This window comes from Panthera tigris, chromosome F3 (genome assembly GCF_018350195.1).
Source record: "Panthera tigris isolate Pti1 chromosome F3, P.tigris_Pti1_mat1.1, whole genome shotgun sequence".
Classification (NCBI taxonomy): Eukaryota; Metazoa; Chordata; class Mammalia; order Carnivora; family Felidae; genus Panthera; species Panthera tigris.
Genome location: NC_056678.1, coordinates 54,248,629 through 54,273,487, shown reverse-complemented (window position 1 = coordinate 54,273,487; position 24,859 = coordinate 54,248,629). Strand labels below are relative to the sequence as shown.

General features: G+C 36.9%; 1 protein-coding gene across 1 annotated transcript in view; it reads left to right on the top strand.

Moving 5' to 3' along the window:
* Window positions 1–24,859, top strand: part of USH2A (usherin) — a 767,091-nt gene that overhangs the window by 37,152 nt on the left and 705,080 nt on the right. The window contains exon 4 of the mRNA XM_042976063.1: window positions 2,735–2,900. Within this exon, the coding sequence (XP_042831997.1) occupies window positions 2,735–2,900 (166 nt within the window). The remainder of the gene's footprint in view (window positions 1–2,734; window positions 2,901–24,859) is intronic.

Below are 24,859 nucleotides of genomic sequence, written 5' to 3'. Positions count from 1 at the left end.
GAAGTGAAAATGATCACAAAGCATTATTTCTATTTCTGTGTCATCCCTAAAAGAAAACCCTGTTTTCTTACTGTTTGAAATGTCAGTAAAGCCAACCTACTCCGTTTATGTAAAGAGTGTCCAAGAATTGTCTGTTGGCAAATATGGCTGGGAAAAACTTTTTTTTTTTTCCCCCAAGTGCCCCCTCCCCCTCCCCAGGAGATCTGTCTCTACCAAATTCTTCTCCTATTGGTATCATTTAGTATAAATAAGATAGAGGGGTATTGATAGAGGCAGTGGCACATGGTTTACGGTCTGGAGAGTTCCATGCATCAAGGTCGTTTTCATCCTCAAAACTAAAATAACTATGGGAATTGGGGGAATTTCGGGGTGTTTGCACTAGATAAGTAAAACAAACAAAACATGGATTATCCAATTATTGTTTATCCAGGAGCAGAATAAATCCAGTTCCTAAATATTTTGCTACCTGCCTTCCTTTCACATTCATTATCTACCAAAGCTAGTATGTTTACAAGCAAACAAAATAGCAAGGAAGATAATCAATAACATATTAAGAAATGCATTTTCAGTAAGCTTGGGAAAATAAGCCTGCATTTGGCAAATACATTCTTGAGTAATGGTCACATTTTAACTTGTTGGTTTAAACTCAAGTAAAACGAATGCAGGCAAACTCTTCTTAGACCTTAGAGATCTTATGGTAGGGGGTAAAGAGACAACTCTTTTCATCCCGGTGATTTAAAAATATCTATCCACCAAAGGGTTAAAAAAACACAGAATTTCTATGAAGCCTTATCTCTACTTTATATAAAACCTTTATGCCAATCTATTTGCCTATGTTAAAAAATATACTTGTTCTCATAACTTTATCACGCAATACGTGTACAAAATCTAGGAAGACCAGTAACAGTGAAATAGTAACTGGTAAGTGTTCTCCAATCTTATTCTTACCTCTTAACTCCACAAAAGAATAAATGCAAGTGAGAAGCAATAATTTGTGGAAAACGTAACCTGTAAGGAAAGTTTTAAAACATATTTAGTAATTATTCTTGGTTTTCCCCATCTTATCTTTGCCTCTTTGATACTTTCTCTTCTTGATTTGGTCATTGAACATCATCTCTTGAGAGTCTGCTCTATATCAGGCTCTGCTTTGTTCTCAGAAAACTCATGACTAATGGGAAGACAGATGGATCAGTGTCATCACGTTAAAAAAAATGTTTATTTATTTTGAGAGAGAGAGAGTGAGCGCGCATGCACGTGCACAAGTGGGGGAGGGCCCGAGAGAGAGGGAGAGAGAGAATCCCAAGCAAGCTCTTCCACTGTCAGTGCAGAGCCTGACATGGGGCTCAAACTCATGAACAGTGAGATCGTGACCTGAGCTGAAATCAAGAGTCGGAAGCTTAACTGACTAGGCCACTCAGGAGCCCTGTATCAGTGTCATTATTGAGGCAGCAAGTGAAAAGCAAGGAAGGCCCCTTCAGCAGTCTTCAGCCAGGAAGAAGGGTATTCCACGACCAGGCATAATCGTGGAGATGCTGAGCTGAGTAGGAGGCAACTGGGTGAAGAAAGGGAACCAGACTCCTCCAGCATCTGATGAAATTCTCCTCCCTGGGAAGTGCCACCTTGTTGAGTTCTTGTCTGTGACATGTAGGCTGATGGGCATCTTTCAGAGCTAGTCATTTGGGGAGATGTTAATGGCTAATGTCAGGGATATTTGTCTTTAAATAACAGATCTTTGGGAATAATCCACTCAGGAGGCTACAAGCAAGCATTTATAATATTCTGCTAAAACGTTGAGTTGCTACATTGAATGTGATAGGAGTGAGCTTAAGTTCATAACTGTTTCTGTTCAGTGTCTGGTAATATGCAATGATATAATTAACTTAAAATAACTTATATTAAACACAAATTAACATAGAAAATAAATATTTATAAAAACACCATCTGTCGACTTAAAGGGATGGGGTAAGTGTGCCACTGTGGTAAGGACAGAAGTCATTTTTAAAAAATAGTTGGATAGTTGGCCCGACAGAAGAGCTAGAAAGTTCTTGACAATTCTTCTTTTTTATCAAAATGTGATTTCACTGTGTTCTTTAGAAGATTGTATGAGCTTTTATCCAAGATCATCAACGTTATCTCGGTGTCTCAGTTGGACTGTGTGGCCATGGAGAGCCAGCCAGTCCTCTTACAGACACTGGCTTTGACTTCTGGCCAGTCAATGATGAAGTAAGAAGAAGCTGTAGTTGTCCATTCTCCATTTCATCATGGGAATTAAATCGAGCACTTCTGACTTCAGGGCTAGCAGTCTTCTATGGACACTAAATTCTCTTTGCATTAAAAAAAAAGAGAGAGAGATTTGCACCGGTGACTCAATACCCAAGCCGGATGTAGCGTAGCGTGCTGCTTCCTATAAAAGAAATAGCAGAAGACTAATGAGCCAATAGGCTAAATGTTGGTTTTGCAGGATGACTCAACCACTGTCGTTTCCACCATTAATCTCTAATAAAGGGTGTTGAGGTTCTGGGGAATATACTGTAAATAAAGATTCCATTTTTTAAAAATTGAAATTAAAGGGCTTCTTAATTGGAGTAAAACTTGGCTCTGCATAGAATGGCGTTCAGGCACTAATTCACTTGCACCTTCTGAGTGGGGTTTTCATGCCCCCGTAACTGCACAATTGCCTAGCATGTCTTTTGGTTGGATGCTGACCTTTTCTCTTTTCTGGTTGCTTCCTAAGGTGTGTTATAGAAAAGACGGTGGATGGGCAGATTGTGTTCAAACTTACAATATCTGAGAAAGAGACCATGTTTTATTATCGCACAGTAAATGGTTTGCAGCCTCCAATAAAAGTAATGACACTGGGGAGAATTCTTGTGAAGAAATGGATTCATCTTAGTGTGCAGGTGAGTAAAATAAAAAATATTTAACATTTGGTTAAACACGAGGATCCGTCTTCCTTTCTTTCCTTACATGGCATCTCCCCACAAGATCTGAAGCAGTATTTTTAGATTTCATTTACGTGTAAGTGACAACTAAAGAAAAATAACATTTAAATGACCTAATGATGTATCGCTTGATAGTCCGGCATTTCCCCCCTCACCACTGCTGTGAAAACTCCCACAGAAGCTTAGGACAATGCTCTTTGGGATGATGACAACCTCAGGGAATTTTTGTTTTATTTGGTTAGTATATTTTGCTAAACAATGTGGAAGGGCTCTTTCAGTGCCTAGTACTAATTTTACCAGTCATGGCAGCATTACCGCCCCCCTCCCCCCGAGCCTGGCTGTCTTTCCCAGATAGCATCTGATGATGTGAGTGAAATTTGGCTGTTGCATTAAAATGCTGACCTTAGAACTAATGAACTTTACACTTCAAACACTCAGAAAGTGTTATATTATTACTTTAGTTGTCAGCCACAGTTTGTTTTAGCCTTAGAAGCTGTTAAAGGCTGAGAGAACTGTGAGCTATCTGGTATTTTACAGTTCCTGGGAATGCAGACAGAGTGTATCCTTTTTTTGTTTTGTTTTTTTTTTCTCCAGGGTACTGGAATGGCCCAATGTGGCCAAAAGTCATCCTTGTCTTTCATACCAGAGGTCCCGTGTGTGTAGTCCCAATTCCTCGTACTCACAGGAGTGGCCAAATAGGGGTTCGTGCAAACCCCATTCACACTAGAGGATAATTGTACCCTTATTCTTTTTCACATTTATTTATTTATTTATTTATTTATTTATTTATTTATTTATTTAGAGAGGGAGAACATGAGCAGGTGAGGGAGCAGAGAGAGTGGGAGAGAGAGAATCCCAAGGAGCTTTCTGCTGTCATCTTGCAGCCTGACATGGGGCTTGATAAACTGAATCATTAAATCATCACCTGAGCAGAAACCAGGAGTCAGATGCTGAACCAACTGAGCCATGCAGGCATCCCATACCCTCATTTTTTTTTATTGAAATGATCTTTGATTTCTCACACTGTTCTTGTAGCCTGAAGCAGTTATCAAGTAGACTTCCTTAGAGGGCCTTGAGAATTGTTATTTGGGTTTTAGAGTTTATTTCAGCACAGATATCATTCTTGAGGATTTCAGTATACTTTGTGACATATCTTTGTTTTGCCTGATTATAACTGTGAAGTTCTGTCATGCCTTTGCGTAGTGCATTAAAGGCCTTAGGAAGAAAATTTAAAATATAAATGCAAAGAGGTAACAATGATTGATTTCTACAGGAAGGTATTGACAAAGTCATATCAAATCAGGGTGTTTTGCCTTATCTACTTGGCTTTTACTTAGCGTATGGGTTTATCAAATGCAGTTGGCAGGGGGCAACATTCCAGAGCACTAGGGTTTGGAGGGTAAATCATGTCTGGTTATAAGGCCCTGTCTATGGCACATGATGGGTTCAATCTGGTGGTGTTTACTTCTCATTTGTTCGGTAGTTACAGATAGGGGACTAATTTGTTCTATATCTTGAAATTGTCCATTTCCCCCACTGACCAGTGCAACAGAATTGGTTTATAATGTTAAAAATAGGAAAATAGAAACTGTTGAAGAAGATGTCAAATAGATAATGTTGGTTACGTATCTTTGTATAAACAATTGTTAAAAAATGTTTTTTGGTTGTTTTTTTTTTTTTTTTTTACTTCCCTTTATTTTGCCTTATCTGTGAAACTGCCATGTTTTGGCAGGCAATAGTACATTAAAAGCTTTACAAAAGAAAGTTTAAAATCCAAATGTGAAAAGGTAACCATGACTGAATTACTCTCCTAGGAGTAAAATGCTCTTAGAGTGCCTGTTGAAATCAGCATTATCATTTCAATACATGTCAAATATGAGTCATTTCCTAGTTTAGGCAAAAAATTTCTTTATAAATCATTAAGTTGTTCCCTTCTTTAAAGAAAAGGTTAAAGTCCTTATGATTTAATGAGACTGCTTTATTTCATACCTGTTTGACTATCAAGAGAAAACTTGTCCTGTCCAATTTGTATATTTCTTTTATTTTTTTTTTGCATAAGTTTTCCCCCATTCTTCATTTTACATTAAAACTATGAAGTGGTCATAAAACATTAGAAAAACCATATCGATCAGTCACTGGTTCACCTGGCATTTTTTAGTGGATTTGGAGACACCCAGCATTATGAGAATCTAGATTCATTCAAATGAAAATTAGAGTGATTATTGACTCTAAATCAGAGTTCTGCATAGGCTTCCTTTAAATTTGACATCAGTTTGGGGCGCCTGGGTGGCGCAGTCGGTTAAGCATCCGACTTCAGCCAGGTTACGATCTCGCGGTCTGTGAGTTCGAGCCCCGCGTCAGGCTCTGGGCTGATGGCTCGGAGCCTGGAGCCTGTTTCCGATTCTGTGTCTCCCTCTCTCTCTGCCCCTCCCCCGTTCATGCTCTGTCTCTCTCTGTCCCAAAAATAAATAAAAAACGTGGAAAAAAAAATTAAAAAAAAATAAATTTGACATCAGTTTGAATACATTTAAGATATTAAGAAATTTATAACAATTCATATTATAGATGTTTAAAAAGGAATATGCTCATTCTTTAAAGGGTGTTATAGTGTAGTAGGGAGGATAAGAGATCACAATTAGGGAGAATTTATTCAAGTAATGCTACTCGGTCGTCTTAACAAAACCATTTGACTTAGTTTCCTTACTTATGTGATATGAGGTTTGGACTAGGTGATAAAGGGAGGCTCCCCTGAATTCTTTCTGAATGCACATAAAGGAGTAAGTGGAGTGTGAAGTGAGGCACAGTTGAAGTACAAAAAGCTCTTGAGTGGGGCACCTGGGTGGCTCAGTTGGTTAAGCATCTGACTTCTGCTCAGGTCATGATCCCACGGTTTGTGAGCTTGAGCCCTGCTTCGGGCAAGCTCTACCATGCTTCGGGTAAGCTCTGTTTCTCTTTCTCTCCCTCTCTCTCTCTCTCTCTCTCTCTCCTCCTCCATTCACTTATGCCCTCTTTCTCAGTCTCTAAAAAATAAAGAAAAGAAAGCTCTTGAGTTGTGTGGGGTTGTCTAGATGGTGACAGAGCCTGCTCTGTGAGCTTACCATCCGGCTTATGCTTTTCTCTGCTTCCCCACGCTGTCTAGCATTCATAGAGAAACATCTTTTTTGGTAGATTTTCTGGCCAAGATATGGACAAAAGCAGTTTCCAACTCTGTCACTGTATACCTGCAAAGAATATGTTATAAAATGTAACTTGCTGTTGCATTATCATATAGTACATCCAAATTCTGTTTGATTTGTGAATTAGAGATTTCTACCATGCTGGGCATAAGATAGAGCACATAATCGATAATCCAGTTTAGTCTCATTTCGGATTGCAAATCTAATTAATGTGTATGCATATTTTTACTCATCTTCCAATATGGTCATAAAGCAATGAATTTATATGGGATGTGCATGTGCATGTGTGTATATGTGTGTGTAAAAATAAAACACCTTTACTCATAAAATTGGCTCAGAAACCAGAATTTAACTTACAAAGGGCTAGTGACATAAAATTAATGAACAGGTCTGACCTTACACCTTACCTCAGACAGTTCACTCAGTATCAGCTTTCTATCAGTAAAATCAGAATTTTAATTTCCCAAATTCAGAAAACAGAAATGAGTTTTAAATAATTAAATCCCTGGGCAAAAAAGATGCCAGGAAGAGGCAGACATACTGAACATTGGAGGTCTAGTTTCTTAAACAAAAGATGCCTGATGTTATAGTAATGGATCTAACAGCTTTTATTCTAGAACTAGCATTTTGAAGCTTCAACCTGTTGGAAAATGATTAGTTTTTAAATTAATATTCATTCAGGGACTTGAATCTGACACGATTGCCAATTTAAATTTCACTTTGGGGTTTAATATATTGGCTATTTCAAATTATATCAAGCTGAAATTCGTTATGTCATATTTTTTGTACTAAACCTGGAAAAAATCAATTCAGACTTTTTATTATCAAATGGGGAACACTGATAACATTAGCAGATTTTTTAAAGCTCAGTTTTCATATTGAATCAGCACGTGCTTCTAGTTCTTGTGAGAGATCTCTTTGATTTTCTTTCTCAAAAAAAAAAGTTTTGAAATACCTGAAGAATTTTACTTCCACAGTTCGTTATGGGTTGGTAGGTGAGACAACTTAACAGCATGTTCACATTTAGATGCCTATCATTTAAAAGTAGAAACTCAGCCTTTCTTATGAAAATACTGTTTTCCCTTAAACAGTTCCATGTATTTTATAGGACAAATAGCATCAAAGAACCATCAGTTTAGAAATCCTTCAGTAATTATGCTGAAATACAGTAAAGCAATTTATAATTTGAAACTGATGAGATACTGCAACTCTGGAAGCAAGAAATGGTTTAGCAGGGAGGTTATATGCATTTTCTATGCTCTTTTTGAAGGCTCCTTGAGACCCTGACAGTTCAAGAGCCAAAGACGGTTCTAGCCACGGTAATGTGAAAAAGAGCAGTTCTAATCTAATACAATGAAGGAAAGAATGCATGGTAAATCAAGTTTTTGGAATCAATAGATGAAGAATAGGGGGTTCATAATCACTGTTTGTTCATGAAATACGTTCTTTTGATTTATGTATTCAATCTGAAAAAGGAAAACTATTGATAGTTCTGAAGAAAAAGAAAATGCAATTTAGCCAACATTTGCGAGAATAGATAAACCAAGTCTCTCAATTAATCTCTGCGGTGTATGCCCATGTGCACACTTTATAAAGGTATTCCCATGTCTCTATTGATTGAGGGAACATAGAATGTCCATGCAACCTGATGGAAGCTTCCTCATTCAGTCCGGTAAGCTCTGTGCACTGGGATTCTCATGGGAATACCACCTCAATTCTCATCCCAAAAGACTCTCAATCCACATTGTTTCTTTAATAATTTCCAAAGCTTTTACCTACAAGTGTCGATGCAAATGTTAAACATTGCTTATTTGTGCAAAGCCTTCTGTTTGTATCCAGCCAGCCGAATGTCACCTGAGTTAGTTGAATAGTTTTAGTTATCTAAAACTAATTACATATTCATTGAATTTACCAAATTATATTTTAGAATAATCAGTTAAAAAATGCTGATAATAATAGCTGCCATTGAGCACCGATTATATGTACTGTATTAAGCATGGTATATGGTTAAATTTTAAGTGCTAATAACAGTTCTGTGCCATTGGCTTATCTCCATTTCAGAGATAAGAAAAATGATCCTTGGATAGGTTAAGTTAGATTTATAGTCTCTAGTTTTTCTGATCTTTAGCTAAAAATATAAATTACCATGAACCTAGGTCACTATGATGATCTAAGGAGTAGTTATTTGAATCCCCTTACCTAAAAAACAAAGAACTGAAGACATATTTGTAAAATAAATATAAATTGTTTTTCTTCCCGTTTGTTGTAATGTAAATATTTGTAATGCTTCACATAGGGACATGATTTGTACAAATAATTAAAATCAATGTATTTTACAACTATATCACTCATTGCGACAAATGGTTTAAATGTACAACAGCGTGTAATTTTATAAAAAGTTCTGCTCTATATGTCTATGGTTTATGGCAGTCAGGAATGACTACAGTGGGTTAAAGAAAGAATATCCCACTTAACTCATCCTGCTCACCTGATCCATGACATGCAGAACCAAGACTTGTTGTGATCCAACAAAATAAAAAGGAGGGATTCTTTCCACTTGATTATGGAGAGAGGTGAAACCATCGAAGTAAAAATTATTCTCTGTATATTTTTGCATGTGACTTTAAACTACAATATTTAGTCAGAGGGCAAGGCTTTAATTGTTGACATTTTACTTAAAAACTGTGCAACCTTAAGGAAAATCATGTAACTCCTCAAAATGTTACCTGCCCATTAGAAATTGTGAACAAAGATAAACCCCAGCCTATTTGGTTTACACCATAAATGTGACATGTAAAGAAAATAATGCTTGATAAAGCATATTATAGTCTGCTATGATGGAGCTTACAGTCTATTAGGAGAAAAAGACAATCAAATAATCACACCAATGAAAGCAAAATTATAACTGTGATATGTTCTATGGGATCATATGAAGGACAATTTGATCATATCACTGAAGTCAAGGAAGGCTTACTTGAAGAAATTATATTAGACATGTGTATTAGTGTTCTAGGTCTGCCCTGAAAAAAGGCACCAACTGGGTAGCTTAAAACAAAAATTTATTGTAACACAGTTCTTGAGCTAGAAGTTTGAAATCAAGGTGTCCACACAGCCATGCATGCTTTCTCTATAACCTGTTGAGGAGTGTCCTTCCTTGCTTTTGACCTCTGCTGTTTGCCAGCAATTCTTAGCTTTTAAAAGTTTTTTGTCCATTCATCTCTGAAGGAGAGAGACAGAGAGCGACTGGGGGAGGGGCAGAGAGAGAGGGAGACAGAGATTCCAAAGCAGGCTCCAGGCTCTAAGCTGTCAGCACAGCGCCTAACACTGGGCTCGAACTCATGAACCGTGAGATTATGACCTGAGCTGAAGTCAGACGCTTAACCAACTGAGCCACTGAGGCACCCCAGCAATTCTTAGCTTTAGATGCCTCACACCAAATCTCTGCCTCCATTATCACCTGGCCATCTTCTCTGCTTGTGTCAGTGTCTTCTCTTCCTATAAAGAGCCTACTTATATCAGATTAGGACCCACCCTAATTCAGTAAGACTTCATTTTAACTGATTGTATCTGGGAAGCCCCTATATCCAAACAAGGTCATTTTTATAAGCAAGGGGAATTAACATTTCAATCTGTCTTTGTGGGGGACAAATTCAGTGGATAATGAGATGTATTCCATAGAATGCATAGGATTCAACTAGGCAAAGAAAGTAGAGAACATTCTATACATGCATAGCAAATCACACAAACACCCTTTCATAAAAGAGAATATGATCCATGTGAACAATTAAAAGGCCTGTATGGGTAGAATGCAGCAAAGCAGAACAGCATGTAAAATAAGCCAGAGGGTTTGGAAGAGGCTATATTTTAAAGAACATAGTTGGCCATGTTAAAATGTTTTTAGTGGGACTGTACTGAAATGTTTTATGTAAGGACCAGGAGATGGGGGGGGGGGGAAGGGGACGGAGGGAAAATGTATCACCTAAGCAGATGATCTTTTCATAAAAACCCCTTTGGTTTCAGTGAAGGAGAACAGTTTGCGTGAGGTTAAGCATTAAAGGTTGTTAGGCTGTGCTCATGCTCCCCAGTGAGACAGAAGTATACCCTGAGCTATAATAATGATAGCAGATATTTAGAGACGTGGTCATGTTTGAGAGCTATTTGGGAATTTAAAATAAAGAACTTGTTGATGGAAGAAATTGGAGGTTAAGGGAAGGGAGTTCTGATAAATCCCAGATTTCAGGCTTGGACAATAAATTGGATGGATATGTTTCATTTGCTTAAATAGAAACACTAGAGGAGAATCATATTTTTGATACTTGGCACAAATGAGCTAGAATTCAGCTCAAGGCAATAATTCTCAATTGTAGAAATCATTAGTATCGTAGAAACTTTAGAAAATATTTTGATGCCCATACTCCATTATGTCTTCGTTGATCTGGGGTGAAGGCCAAGTATTATTTCTTCTTTCCCTCCTTCCTCCATGGATTAAAAAGTATGTAACAAAATAAAATAATCTGAATTCAAGACCGGAAATGATCAGGAAAGATGTCAGGAAAGATGCATTTGGAAAGTAGCATGTGAGTTAACTCTTGAAGCTAGATGGGATTTAAATAGGTGGAGAAGAAGAGGAAGGAAAAATTCTATAGACCAAAAGCAGGGGAACAATTCCTCAGAGATGAAAATAGCAAAAGGTTTCACTAAGAGGGAAGGGTCTGAGTTTCTTAGAAAGATATACATCAAGTGTTAAAACAGGATGAAAAAGATAGCTTAGAGGTTTACATAATGTTATGGAATTTTTTTTTTTCCCTCCAGACCAGCAACCCATATATTTTCACCTGTTCCTAGTCCAATCTATTTGGTAACTACTATAAACCATTAGTATAGAAACTCTGTGTGTGTGTGTGTGTGTGTGTGTGTGTGTGTGTGTGTGTGTGTATGTCAAAAAAATTAGCTAATGTCTGCAGAAAATCATTACACATCACATTGTAATGTTTATCCTTTTCAAATCTGAATGTTATCAGTCTCATATATCACAGCAAAAAATTAAATTCAATAAGTCCTTTCCTATGGAAAACACATCCAATCAAGATCTAAATCAAGCTGGGAGTAAATAAATATTTCAAGTTAGAAAGTGGTATTTGAAGAATTGACCATTTTTTCTTGCTTGAAAATGGCTGATTCTCAGTTAATAGGGCCAATAGCTCTAAATATATAGCCAATAGCTATAAAATACAAAAAGAAAATATATATAAAATAGTACACATTATTACATATACTACTAAAATCGAAAGTTGCTATAAAAGGGAGAGTATTTTCCAATGTCTATGTATTTGTTTCAACGATCTCTAGTCTTGAAATGCCACTATGGTAATTCTGTAAAATTTGTAATGGTCAAAATTTGATGGTAGTGCTTTTTAAAACCTATCTTATTTAATGGAATTGTCATTTATATTATATCATTTTCATCTAAGAGCCAAATATAATAAGACCGATAATTTGTGCTTTTTTTTGTGGATAGGCATTCTTGTGCCCACAGGGCTAACTGATGCCTTCAGTTATACATGAACAATTACCACTAAAGTCAGAAAGAGAACAGTGTACGTATAACCTAGGGCAGAATTTGCCCTATGGTATGTATCACTTGGTAATGGAATGGAGAATATGACTTTATTTAAACATGGACTTTAATAGTTTTATTTTCCCATACTGTTTCCCTTGGTATTTCTCTCTCTAAAATATAACATTCAAGTGTTCCCAGCAGCTGCATTGCTCTGGATGCATAATAAAGGCATATGTTCAAGATACTAGTTTAGATATCCATAAGCCAAAAAAAGAATAGTTAAAATTAAAACAAATTAAGAAAACTTTCCCAAGAATGGAAAGGCTTTAATAGGTTTTTTAATCTTCTAATTAACTACAGCACTGAAAAATACTGATATTTATAAATTATTTATATAATTGCATATGTATATTATAAGCGCTTATGTCAGAAAAAGCAATTTCATTCTACTTTCTAAAGCTTACATGAAATAATCCCTAAAAAAATTGAATTGCATATTCTAGAAGTAGAAAAATAATTGGATCAATTTTGTTTATGCTTGGTGTTCATGCTTCTCAATCTGGGGAGGAAGGAAAGGATGAAAAAAATGGGGGCAGCAACAGAAGGCATTTGTGTTGCAGGGTAGAGAAGGTGGATAGAGAGGAGCCAGGGGCCTGGGGAGACTCAGCCTCTGTCAATTTCATTGTGGCAGAGGTTGACCAAGAAAGTTCAGATTATGGGGGCGCCTGGGTGGCTCAGTCGGTCGAGTAACTGACTTCGTCTCAGGTCATGATCTCACGGTTTGTGGGTTCAAGCCTCACATTGGGCTCTGTGATAAGGGCTAAGAGCTTGGAACCTGCTTCGGCTTCTGCGTCTCCCTCGCTCTCTGCCCCTCCCCCACTCACACTCTGTCCCTGTCTCTCTCTCTCCCTCTCTCTCTCTCTCTCTCTCTCTCTCAAATATAAATAAATGTTAAAAAAAATTGAAAAAAAAAAGAAAGTTCAGATTATGGACATATAGTATATAACTTTAAGTTGTTTGTTTTCTGGGATACAAATCTGTTGTATTATCCTAATTGTACTAAGTTTGTTACATGCAGCCATTTTGGGAGTGTTGGCACTAAGGAATTTATAGAAAGGACTTGGCTTCAATGTTTGGGTTGAAAATCATGTAGAGATGCCCACCCTCCCCACCTCAACCCCACTCTCTGCCTAGTGACTCCCGCTATGGTGCTATTCCTACTAGGAAGGAGGTGTGCCTCCAGGCCAAGGACAAAGCCTCCCTTCCCTAACCCCACTCCACACCCACTCCTTTATTGATCCATGCTAAGGCTTTGGGGAGCAGGAAGGGAACCATTCACATGTGGCATCACAGGATCTGGCCCAGGGACTAGTCTCTGGGGACTCTCTTGCCCTCAGGTTTGCTCCATGCCCCCTCCCCCACCTCATCTGTGAGAGGTGCTCCTCCTTTTCTCAGGGAGCAGCCCCATGGCTCCAGTTGAAGATACCTGACGGAAAGGTTGGCACCTAACACCCCATGGCTGACCTTTCCCTCTTTCCTCCTCCTACCCTTCCTCCTTCCTCCTTTCCTACAGCTCTCCTTCCCTCTCTGCTTTCCTTCCTTTCTCTTCAGGTCTGTGAGGTTGACTCTCCTACAACAGGCTGTGACTCAGGGTTAGGTGATTTGGTGCTTTGTCAGGGGACCAGAGGACTGCCACCAGGCGAATGACTCACTTCCCCTGGTGGGGACAGCATGTGCAGTCTGCCTTAGTTCTTGTTGTCTGTGGCTGCTGGTATGGTCACATCACCCCAGAGCAGGACTTCCTGCAGGTGGGTGGGGCCTTTGTGTTTTAAAGGGGGACTTCTCTGTCTGGCTTCTTCTGGAACATTCTCTTTTCCCAGACTTGGTTGAAAAGTGGGGTGGGGTTGGGGGAAAGTCTTGGCAGGCTTGGTATGTGCTCACTTCCTGGTTGTGCTTTAGTTGCCCTGAGCTGTGAGGGTCTGAGGGGCACTTCAGCGGAGGCACAGTGGGCGCAGGTAGGGCCGGAGACTATCAGGAGCAGGAGATACGTGGAAGTGTTTGATGCAAACATCTGCATTTTTTTAAAATATGAAATTTATTGTCAAATTGATTTCCATACAACACCCAGTGCTCATCCCAACAGGTGCCCTCCTCAATGCCCATCACCCACTTTCCCCTCCCACCCACTTCCCATCAACCCTCAGTTTAGTCTCAGTTTTTAAGAGTCTCTTATGGTTTGCATTTTCTTTTCTTCGGGTCTGATGAAAGGGCCAGATGAGCAGGCAGAGAATAACAATAGGCAAGTGTAAGATTACTTTGAAGTTAAAAAAAGAGAAATAGAGAAAAGAGGAGAAAAAAGAAAAATGTTGGGGGGGTGCTCATCTGAAATACAATATTCCCTAAAGGGGGACCCTATGTATTCCCCCCTATGTTCGGTTTTCCTGGCCTGACAGAGCCCGCCTCAGCTCACCGTGGTGGTACACAGTCTAGTGCCCTAGAGCTCATTAGAAGAAGGCAAACAACTGTTGAGCAGAATTGGTATAGTCCAATAGGTCTACCATTTTCATGAACACCTACAAGGTAGAAATGCCTGTACTAGCCTGGAATGGGCCCCTTAGATGCAGATACCTTGAAGCTGTTTCTTAGGAGTGCCTCCCCAGCCCCCCCAAAATGTAGGGAGATAATAAAAACAAAGGATTGAGCTGCAAATGAGATGAACTCTGTGAGTATACATATTGGGACATATGCTATTATAATTTAATCCCCTAAAATGTCTGCAACAGTCTCAGGCAGAGCATCTTACAGTATGTGGGAAGAGGCCATCTTACAGTATGTGGGAAGAGGCCTTTATAAATATTATAAAGAAGTGCAACCCAGAAATTTTGAAAACTGGGAAGCACTAAGCTCGGAGAGGCCTGGTATAGATAATGCTCATTTATTTTTGTTTTTGTTTTTTATGTATTTATTTTGAGAGAGAAAGTGTGCATGCAAGAGAGGGAGGGGCAGAGAGAGAGAGGGAGAGAGAGGGAGAGAGGGACAGAGAGAGAGAGAGAGAGAGAGAGAGAGAGAGAGAGAGAGAATCCCAAATAGGCTCTGTGTTATCAGCACAAAGCCCCATACGGGTACTTGAACTCAAGAACCATGAGATCATGACCTGAGACAGACTCAAACGTCAGACTCTTAACTGACTGAGCCACCCAGGTGCCCCTATGTTCTTGTTTATTTTTAGTTACATTAAAAAGAAAGATAATTCTAGATTCATAGGCACTTATGAGAAACAAACTAAGAGAGCCCATGTAGCCTTTATCCATTTCCACCAGTGGTAATTGCACAACTATTGTACAATCCTGTGACCAGGATATTGACATTGATACAATCCCCCTTCCCCATTCAATTTAAATTTCCTGTTTTTCTTGTACTGGTGCGGGTATAGTTCTGTACCATTTATCACATGTGTAGATTTGCACATCCACCATGGTCAAGATATAGAACAGTACCATCACTACGAGACTACCCATGTTGCCCTTTTATAAGTACTACCCACTTTGTTCCTTCCTTCACTGAAGCCCCAGATCCCTAACTTCTGGAAACCACTAATGTATTCTCCATTTCTAAAATTTTGTGTTTTCAAAATGTCCTATATATGGAATCGCACAATATGTAACCTTTTGAGTTTTTTTTTTCCTTCAATGTAATTCCATGGATATTCATCTAAATTGTTGAGATGTCAATGGTTAGTTCTTTTTTGTTGATGAGTGGGATTCCATGGTATGGTATTGATGAACCAGTTTAATCATTCACCCTTTGAAGGACATCTGGGTCGTTTCCAGTTGTTGACTGTTAGGAATACAGTTAACATAAACATTATATATGGGTTTTGTTAACATACATTTTTATTTTTCTTAGATAAGTGCCCAAGAGTGCTATTGTTGGGTTGTATGGCAGTTGCATGTTGAGTGCGCTAAGAAACTGACAAACTCTTTTCCAAGGTGACTACCATTTAAAATTGTGACCAGTGATGTATGAATGATTCAGTCTCTCTACAACCTTGCTGGTACTTAATGTTGCTACTATTTTTATTTTAACCATTCTGATAGGTATATTGTGATATTTCACTATGGTTTTAATTTGCATTTCCCCAATACCTAATGATGTTGAGTATCTTTTCACATGCTTGTTTGCAGTCTCTATATCCTATTTGTGACATGCCTTTTGAACATTTTCTAATTGTATTGCTTCTTTGTAGCTCCTTTTAAGAAAAATACTCTGAACAGAGTCTTTAACAGAACAAAAGTTTACGTTTTTATGAGGTCCAGTGTATCAGTCTTTTTTTTTTTTATGGATCATGCTTTTAGAGTGAAGTCTATGGTTGTTCCGTTTTGTTTTATTTTGCTTTGCTTTGTTTTGCCTAGCCCTAAATCCTGAAGATTTTCGCCTATATTTTTTTTTCCAAAAGCATTTTATTTTATTATTATTTATATATTTTTTATTTTAAACCTGTGTTCCGTTTTGAGTTAATGTAGTAGGTGTGAGATTTAGATTGAAGGTTTTGTTTGTTTGCTAGTGGATGTCCAAATAGTCCAGGAAAATTAGTTGGAAAGGGTATCCTTCCTCCATTGATTTGTTTTTGCACGTTTGTCAGATATCAGTTGGGCATTTTCGTGTGGGTCTATTTCTGGATTCTCTATTCCTTTTCATTAATCTACGTGTGTGTCCCTCTATCGATATCACGTAGTCTCGATTACTGTGAGCCTTAATATCTGGTAGAGTGACTCCTTTTACTTCCTTTCTTTCTTCCTTCCTCTTCTTCTTTTTAAATTTTTTGTTTTACACTTTTCAGGGCCTGAGTCTTTCCATATAAGTTTTAGAATAAGTTTCACTATATTTGCAAAATGTCTTCTTCAGATTTTGGTAGCAATTACAATTAAGTCTATAAATCAACTTGTAGTAAATTGGTATTTTTAACTATGTTGAATTTTCTAATATATAAACATGGTAAATAGCTCCATTTATTTATTTTTTGATTGCTTTTATCAGCATTTTATAATTTTAGTGTAAAGAGTCGGTGCATGTTTTACTATTTATTCGTGTTTCATTTTCTTTAGAGTGACTGAAATTGGTCTTGTGTTTTAAATTTTCGTTTCCACATGTTTATTGTTAGCATATAGAAACATTATTAATTTGGGGGGGGTTGATCTTATATTTTGGGACCGCACTAAACTGATTTATTCTGCAAGTTCTTTTATAAGTTTGGATTTTCTATATAGGCAATCATGTCATTTACAATTAGTGGCAACTTTATTTATTTTCAACCTGTATAGTTTTTATTTCTTGTTGAAGTAGCTAAAAATTTCTAGTACCATGTTGACAAAGTGATAAGAGCAAACATCCTTGCCTGGCTCCTAATCTTAGACAGAAAACTTTAGGTTTTTCATCATTAAGTATTATGTTAGCTGTAGATTTTTATACATGTTTATCAAGTTGAGGAAGTTTCCTTCTAATCCTAATTTATTGAGAGATTTTATTATAAATGTTGGATTTTGTCAAAGGTTTTGGTTGCATCAATTGATATGATCATGTGATTTTTCTTCTTTAGCCTGTTTTTTTATTATTATTTTATTTTTAAAATATAATTTGTTGTCAAATTGGCTAACAATGTGTAAAGTGTGTTCTTGGTTTTTGGGGTAGATTCCCGTGGTTCATCGCTTATATACAACACCAGGTACTCATCTCAACAAGTGCCCTCCTCAATGCCCATCACCCATTTTTCCCCTCTCCCCCCACCTCCCCCTTCCACCCTCAGTTCGTTCTCTATTAATATGGTTGATTACAATGATTTTTCAAGTGTTGACCCAACATTACCTTCCTGGAATAAATCCCACTTGGTCATGATGGTAATTCCTTTTGTGCATTGCTGAATTTGATTTGCTAATATATTTTTGTGAGGATTTTTACATCTTTGTTCATGAGGTCTGTAATTTTCCTTTCTTTTACTGTCTTGTTATTAGGTTAATACTGTCTTCATAAAATGAGTTGGGAAGTGTTCCCTCCTTTTGTTTTCTAGAGTAGATTATGTAAGATTGGTGTTAATTCTTCCCTAAATGTTTCATAGAAGTCTTCAGATTTCCACTGAAATTGTCTGGCCTTGGAGATCTCATTTTTGGAGTTTTAAATAAAACTAGGATTCTTTAATAGTCACAAGAATATTTAGATTGTCTATTTCATCTTGTTTGGCTTTAGTTAGTTTGTAGTTTTCAGGGAATTGGTCCATTTCTTCTCTGTTGTTTCATTTGTAATATTGTACATATTATCCTTTTATTATCCCTTATTATAATTTTACTGGTTATAGGATCTAAAATGATATTCCCTGTTTCATGCCTTTTCTTATATTTGTTTGTTATGCTAGCATTTTGTTAAGTCATGTTTATCAGTTTTATGGATATTTTTGAGAAACCAAATTGTCCTCTTGATTTGTCTCTATTTTCCTATTTTTATTTCATGGATTTCTGATCTTATATTTATTATTTCCTTTCTTCTGCTTGCTTCAGGCTATTTTGCTTTTTTTTTTCTAATTTCTTGAGGTAGGAACTTAGATTAATGTTTTAAGACCTTTTTTTAAAAAAAAATAACATAATATTTAGTTTAGTTCTGTAATGTGTAATTAAATTTAGTGTTTATTGTGATATATTTCCCTCCTCATGCTATTTTGGCTGCATCCACATATTTTCCCCCATATTTTAATATGTTGTATTTTAATTACATTCAGTTGTATGTCTTTTTTATTTTCTTTGAAACTTCCTCTTGACTCATGGATTAATTAGACATATATTGTTTAGTTTCCAAGAACATGAAGATTTCAAAAATTATATTTCTGTTATTGACTGGGCACCTTTTGGGATGAGCACTGGGTGTTGTATGGAAACCAATTTGACAGTAAATTTCATATATTAAAAAATAAAAAAAAATAAAAATATAAAAAAAATAAAAAATAAAAATAAAAGGCTAAAAAAAAAAAAAAAAAAAAAAAAAAAAAAAAAACAACAAATTTGAATCCACTGTGGTCAAAGAATGCACTCTATGATTTCAATTCTATAAAATTTGTTGGGGTTTATTTTGTTTGTTTTTAATGGACCTAGATGTAGGTAGTCTGACTTCAAGAGTGTTTCATGAGAACTTGAGGGGCACCTTGGTGGCTCAGTCAGTTGAGTGTCTGACTTCAGTTCAGATCACGATCTCGTGGTTCATGAGTTTGAGCCCCACGTTGGGCTCTGGGCTGATGGCTCGGAGCCTTGAGCCTTCTTTAGATTCTGTGTCTCCCTCTCTCTGCCCCTACTGTGCTCACACTCTGTCTCTCCCTCAAAAATAAATAAACATAAAAAAAGAATGTTTCATGAGCACTTGAAATTAATTGTGTATTCTGGTGTTTTGGGTAGCATGTTTTATATGTATTTTATATATATATATATATTACATATAGTAAATATATATAATATATATAAAATATATGTTATATATACTAAATATATAATATATATAAAATATATGTTATATATACTAAATATATAATATATATTATAATATAATTATAATTAATAATATAATCATATAATTAAAATGTAATTACTATAATATGTAATGTATATTATATAGTAAGTATAAATATGCATTATACATAAAATATATGTAATATATGTAAAATATATAATATATAATATACTGTATATATTTGCATATATTCTGTATATCAATTTTCTATCTATATCAATCAAACTCTTGACCTACCTAATTTTGTAGATTTTATTTTTTTAGTTTATTTTACTTTATTTTTTATCTTTTTAAATTTACATCCAAATTAGTTAGCATATAGTGTAACAATGATTTCAGGAGTAGATTCCTTAGTGCCCCTTACCCATTTAGCCCATCCCCCCTCCTACAAGCCCTCCAGTAACCCTCAGTTTGTTCTCCATATTTATGAGTCTCTTCTGTTTTGTCCCCCTCCCTGTTTTTATATTACTTTTGTTTCCCTTCCCTTATGTTCATCTGTTTTGTCTCTTAAAGTCTTGATATGAGTGAAGTCATATGATTTTTGACTTTCTCTGACTAGTTTCACTTAGGATAATACCCTCCAGTTCCATCCACGTAGTTGCAAATGGCAAGATTTCATTCTTTTTGATTGTCGAGTAATACTCCATTGTGTGTGTGTGTGTGTATATATATATATATATATATATATACATATATATATATATATATATACATATATATATATATATATATACACACACATGTATATGTATATACACACACACACACACCACTTCTTCTTTATCCATTCATCCATTGATGGACACTTGGGCTCTTTCCATACTTTGGCTACTGTTGATAGTGCTGCTATAAACATGGGGGTGCATGCATCCCTTCAAAACAGCACACCTGTATCCCTGGGATAAATGCCTATTAGTGCAATTGCTGGGTTGTAGGGTAGTTCTATTTTTAGTTTTTTTGAGGAACCTCCATACTGTTTTTCCAGAGTGGCTGCACCAGCTTGCATTGGCTACCAACAATGCAAAAGAGAATCTCTGCATCCTCGCCAACATCTGTTGCCTGAGTTGTTAAAGTTAGCTATTCTTACAGGTGTAAGGTAGTATCTCATTGTGATTTTTAATTTGTGTTTACCTGATGATGAGTGATATTAAGCATTTTTTCATGTGTTGGTTGGCCATCTGGATGTCTTCTTTGGAGAAGTGTCTATTCATGTCTTTTGCCCATTTCTTTACTGGATTATTTGTGTTTTGGGTGCTGAGTTTGATAAGTTCTTTATGGATTTTGGATACTAACCCTTTATCTGATATGTCATTTGCAAATATCGTCTCCCATTCTGTCGGTTGCCTTTTAGTTTTGCTGATTGTTTCCTTCACTGTGCAGAAGCTTTTTATTTTGATGAGGTCCCAGTAGTTCATTTTTTGTTTCCCTTGCCTCCAGAGACGTGTTGAGTAAGAAGTTGCTGTGGCCAAGATCAAAGAGGTTTTTGCCTGCTTTCTCCTCGAGGATTTTGATGGCTTCCTGTCTTACATTGAGGTCTTTCATCCATTTTGAGTTTCTTTTTGTGTATGGTGTAAAAAAGTGGTCCAGGTTCATTCTTCTGCATATCACTGTCCAGTTTTCCCAGCACCACTTGCTGAAGACACTGTCTTTATTCCATTGGATATTCTTTCCTGCTTTGTCAAAGGTTAGTTGGCCATACGTTTGTGGGTCCATTTTTGGGTTCTCTATTCTTTTCCATTGATCTGAGTGTCTGTTCTTGTGCCAGTACCATGCTGTCTTGATGATTACAGCTTTGTAGTGTAGCTTTAAGTCTGGGATTGTGATGCCTCCTGCTTTGGTTTTCTTTTTCAAGATTGCTTTGGCTATTCGGGGTCTTTTCTGGTTCCATAAAAATTTTAGGATTATTTGTTCTAGCTCTGTGAAGAATGCTGGTGTTACTTTGATAGGGATTGCATTGAATATGTAGATTGCTTTGGGTAGTATTGACATTTTAACAATATTTGTTCTTCCTATCCAGGAGCATGGAATCTTTTTCCATTTTTTTGTGTCTTCTTCCATTTCTTTCATAAGCTTTCTATAGTTTTCAGTGTATAGATTTTTCACCTCTTTGGTTAGATTTATTGCTAGGTATTTTATGGTTTTTGGTGCAATTGTAAATGGCATCGATTCCTTGATTTCCCTTTCTGTGGCTTCATTGTTGGTGTATAGGAATGCAACTGACTTCTGTGCATTGATTTTATATCTTGCAACTTTGCTGAATTCATGAATCAGTTCTGGCAGTTTTTTGGTGGAATTGTTTGGGTTTTCCATATAGAGTATCATGTGATCCGCGAAGAGTGAAAGTTTGACTTCCTCCTGGCCGATTTGGATGCCTTTCATTTCTTTGTGTTATCTGATTGCAGAGGCTAAGACTTCCAATACTATGTTGAGTAACAGTGGTGAGAGTGGACATTCCTGTCTTGTTCCTGACCTTAGGGGGAAAGCTCTCAGTTCTTCCCCGTTGAGGAAGATATTAGCATTGGGTCTTTAATATATGGCTTTTATGATCTCGAATGCTCCTTCTATCCCGCTTTCTTGAGGGTTTTTATTAAAAAAGGATGCTGTATTTTGTCAAATGCTTTCTCTGCATCTATTGAGGTCAAATGGTTCTTGTCCTTTCTTTTATTGATGTGATGAATCATGTTTGTTTTGTGGATATTGAACCAGCCCTGCATCCCAGGTATAAATCCCACTTGGTTGTGGTGAATAATTTTTTTAATGTATTGTTGGATCTGGTTGGCTAATATCTTGCTAAGGATTTTTGCATCCATGTTCATCAGGGAAATTGGTCTATAGTTCTTTTTAGTGGGGTCTCTGTCTCCTTTTGGAATCAAGGTAATGCTGGCTTCATAGAAATGTTTGGAAGTTTTCCTTCCATTTCTATTTTTTTGGAATACCTTCAAGAGAATAGGTGTTAACTCTTCCTTAAATGTTTGGTAGAATTCTCCTGGAAAGCCATATGGCCCTGGACTCTTGTTTTTGACAGATTTTTGATTACTAATTCTATTTCCTTACTGGTTATGTGTCTGTTCAAATTTTCTATTTCTTCCTGTTTTAGTTTTGGTAGTGTATATATTTCTAGGAATTTGTCCATTTCTTCCAGATTGCCCATTTTAGTGGCATATAATTGCTCATAATGTTCTTTGTGTTCTGTTAGTATTGTTTTTATTTCTGCTGTGTTGGTTGTGATCTCTCCTCTTTCATTCTTGATTTTGTTTATTTGGGTCCTTTCCTTTTTCTTTTTGATCAAACTGGCTAGTGGTTTATCGATTTTGTTAATTCTTTCAAAGAACCAGATTCTGGTTTCACTGATCTGTTCTACTGTTTTTTTTTTTTTTTTTTTTTTTTGGTTTCGATAGCATTAATTTCTGCTCTAATCTTTATTATTTCATGTCTTCTTCTGGTTTTGGGTTTTATTTGCTATTCTTTTTCCAGCTCCTTAGGGCATAAGGTTAGGTTGTGTATCTAAGATCTTTCTTCCTTCTTTAGGAGGGCCTGGATTCCTGCATATTTTCCTCTTGTGACCACCTGTGACCTCTTGTGACCGCGTCCCAGAGCTTTTGGGTTGTGGTGTTATCATTTTCATTGACTTCCATATACTTTTTCATTTCCTCTTTAACTTCTTGGTTAGCCCATTCATTCTTTAGTAGGATGTTCTTCAGTCTCCAAATATTTGTTACCTTTCCAAATTTTTTCTTGTGGTTGATTTCGAGTTTCATAGCACTGTGGTCTGAAAATATGCACGGTATGATCCCAATCTTTTTGTACTTACTTAGGGCTAATTTGTGTCGCAGTATATGGTCTCTTCTGGAGAACATTCCATGTGCACTGGAGAAGAATCTATATTCTGCTGCTTTAGGATGAAATGTTCTGAATATATCTGTTAAATCCATCTGGTCCAGTGTGTCATTCAAAGCCATTGTTTTCTTGTTGATTTTTTGATTAAATGATATGTCCATTGCTGTGAGTGGGGTGTTGAAGTCTCCTACTATTGTGGCATTACTATCGATGAGTTTCTTTATGTTTGTGATTAATTGATTTATATATTTGGATGCCTCCACATTTGGCACATAAATGTTTACAATTGTTAGGTCTTCTTGGTGGATAGATGCCTTAATTATGATATAATGCCCATCTGTATCTCTTGATACAGTCTTTATTTTTTTATTTATTTTTTTGGTTTTATTTTATTTTTTATTTTTTTCAATATATGAAGTTTATTGTCAAATTGATTTCCATGTAACACCCAGTGCTCATCCCAAAACGTGCCCTCCTCAATACCCATCACCCACCCTCCCCTCCCTCCCACCCCCCATCAACCCTCAGTTTGTTCTCAGTTTTTAAGAGTCTCTTATGCTTTGGCTCTCTTCCACTCTAACCTCTTTTTTGATACAGTCTTTATTTTAAAGTCTAGATTGTCTGTTATAATTATGGCTACTCTGGCTTTCTTTTGTTGACCATTAGCATGATAGATGGTTCTCCATCCCCTTATTTTCAGTCTGAAGGTGTCTTTAGATCTAAAGTAGGTCTCTTGTAAACAGCATACAGATGGATCTTGTTTTCTTATCCACTCTGTTACCCTATGTCTTTGATTGGAGCATTGAGTCCATTGACATTTAGAGTGAGTACTGAAAGATAGGAATTTATTGCCATTTTGTTGCTTGTAGAGTTGGAGTTTCTGGTGGTGTTCTCTGGTCCTTTCTAATCTTTGTTGCATCATGTGTGTGTGTGTGTGTGTGTGTGTGTGTGTGTGTGTGTATATATATATATATATATATATATATATTTTGTTCCCCCATCTTTTCTCCCCTCAGAGAGTCCCCCTTAAAATGTCTTGCAGGGTTGGTTTTGTGGTCACAAACTCCTTTAATATTTGTTTGTCTGGGAAACTTTTGATCTCTCCTTCTGTTTTGAATTTTTTTTTTAACGTTTATTTATTTTGAGACAGAGAGAGAGCATGAATAGGGTAGGGGCAGAGAGAGAGGGAGACACAGAATCTGAAACAGGCTCCAGGCTCTGAGCTGTCAGCACAGAGCCTGACGCGGGGCTCGAACTCATGGACCACGAGATCATGACCTGAGCCAAAGTCGGACGCTTAACCGACTGAGCCACCCAGGTGCCCCTCTCCTTCTATTTTGAATGACAGCCTTTCTGGATAAAGAATTCTTGGTTGCATGTTTTTCTGATTCAGCACATTGAATATATCCTGACACTCCTTTCTGGCCTGCCAAATTTCTGTGGATAGGTCTGCTGCAAACCTGATCTGTCTTCCCTTGTAGGTTAGGGACTTTTTTTCCCTTGCTGCTTTCACGATTCTCTCCTTGCCTGAGTATTTTGTGAGTTTGACTATGATATGCCTTTTTGATGGTTGGTTTTTGTTGAATCTGATGGGAGTCCTCTGTGCTTCCTGGATTTTGATGTCTGTGTCTTTCCGCAGGTTAGGAAAGTTTTCCACTATGATTTGCTCACATAACCCTTCTACCCCCATTTCTCTCTCTTCCTCTTCCGGGACCTCTGTGATTCTGATGTTGGTCCTTTTTAATGAGTCACTGATTTCGCTAATTCTTAAATCATGCTCTTTTGCCTTAATCTCCCTC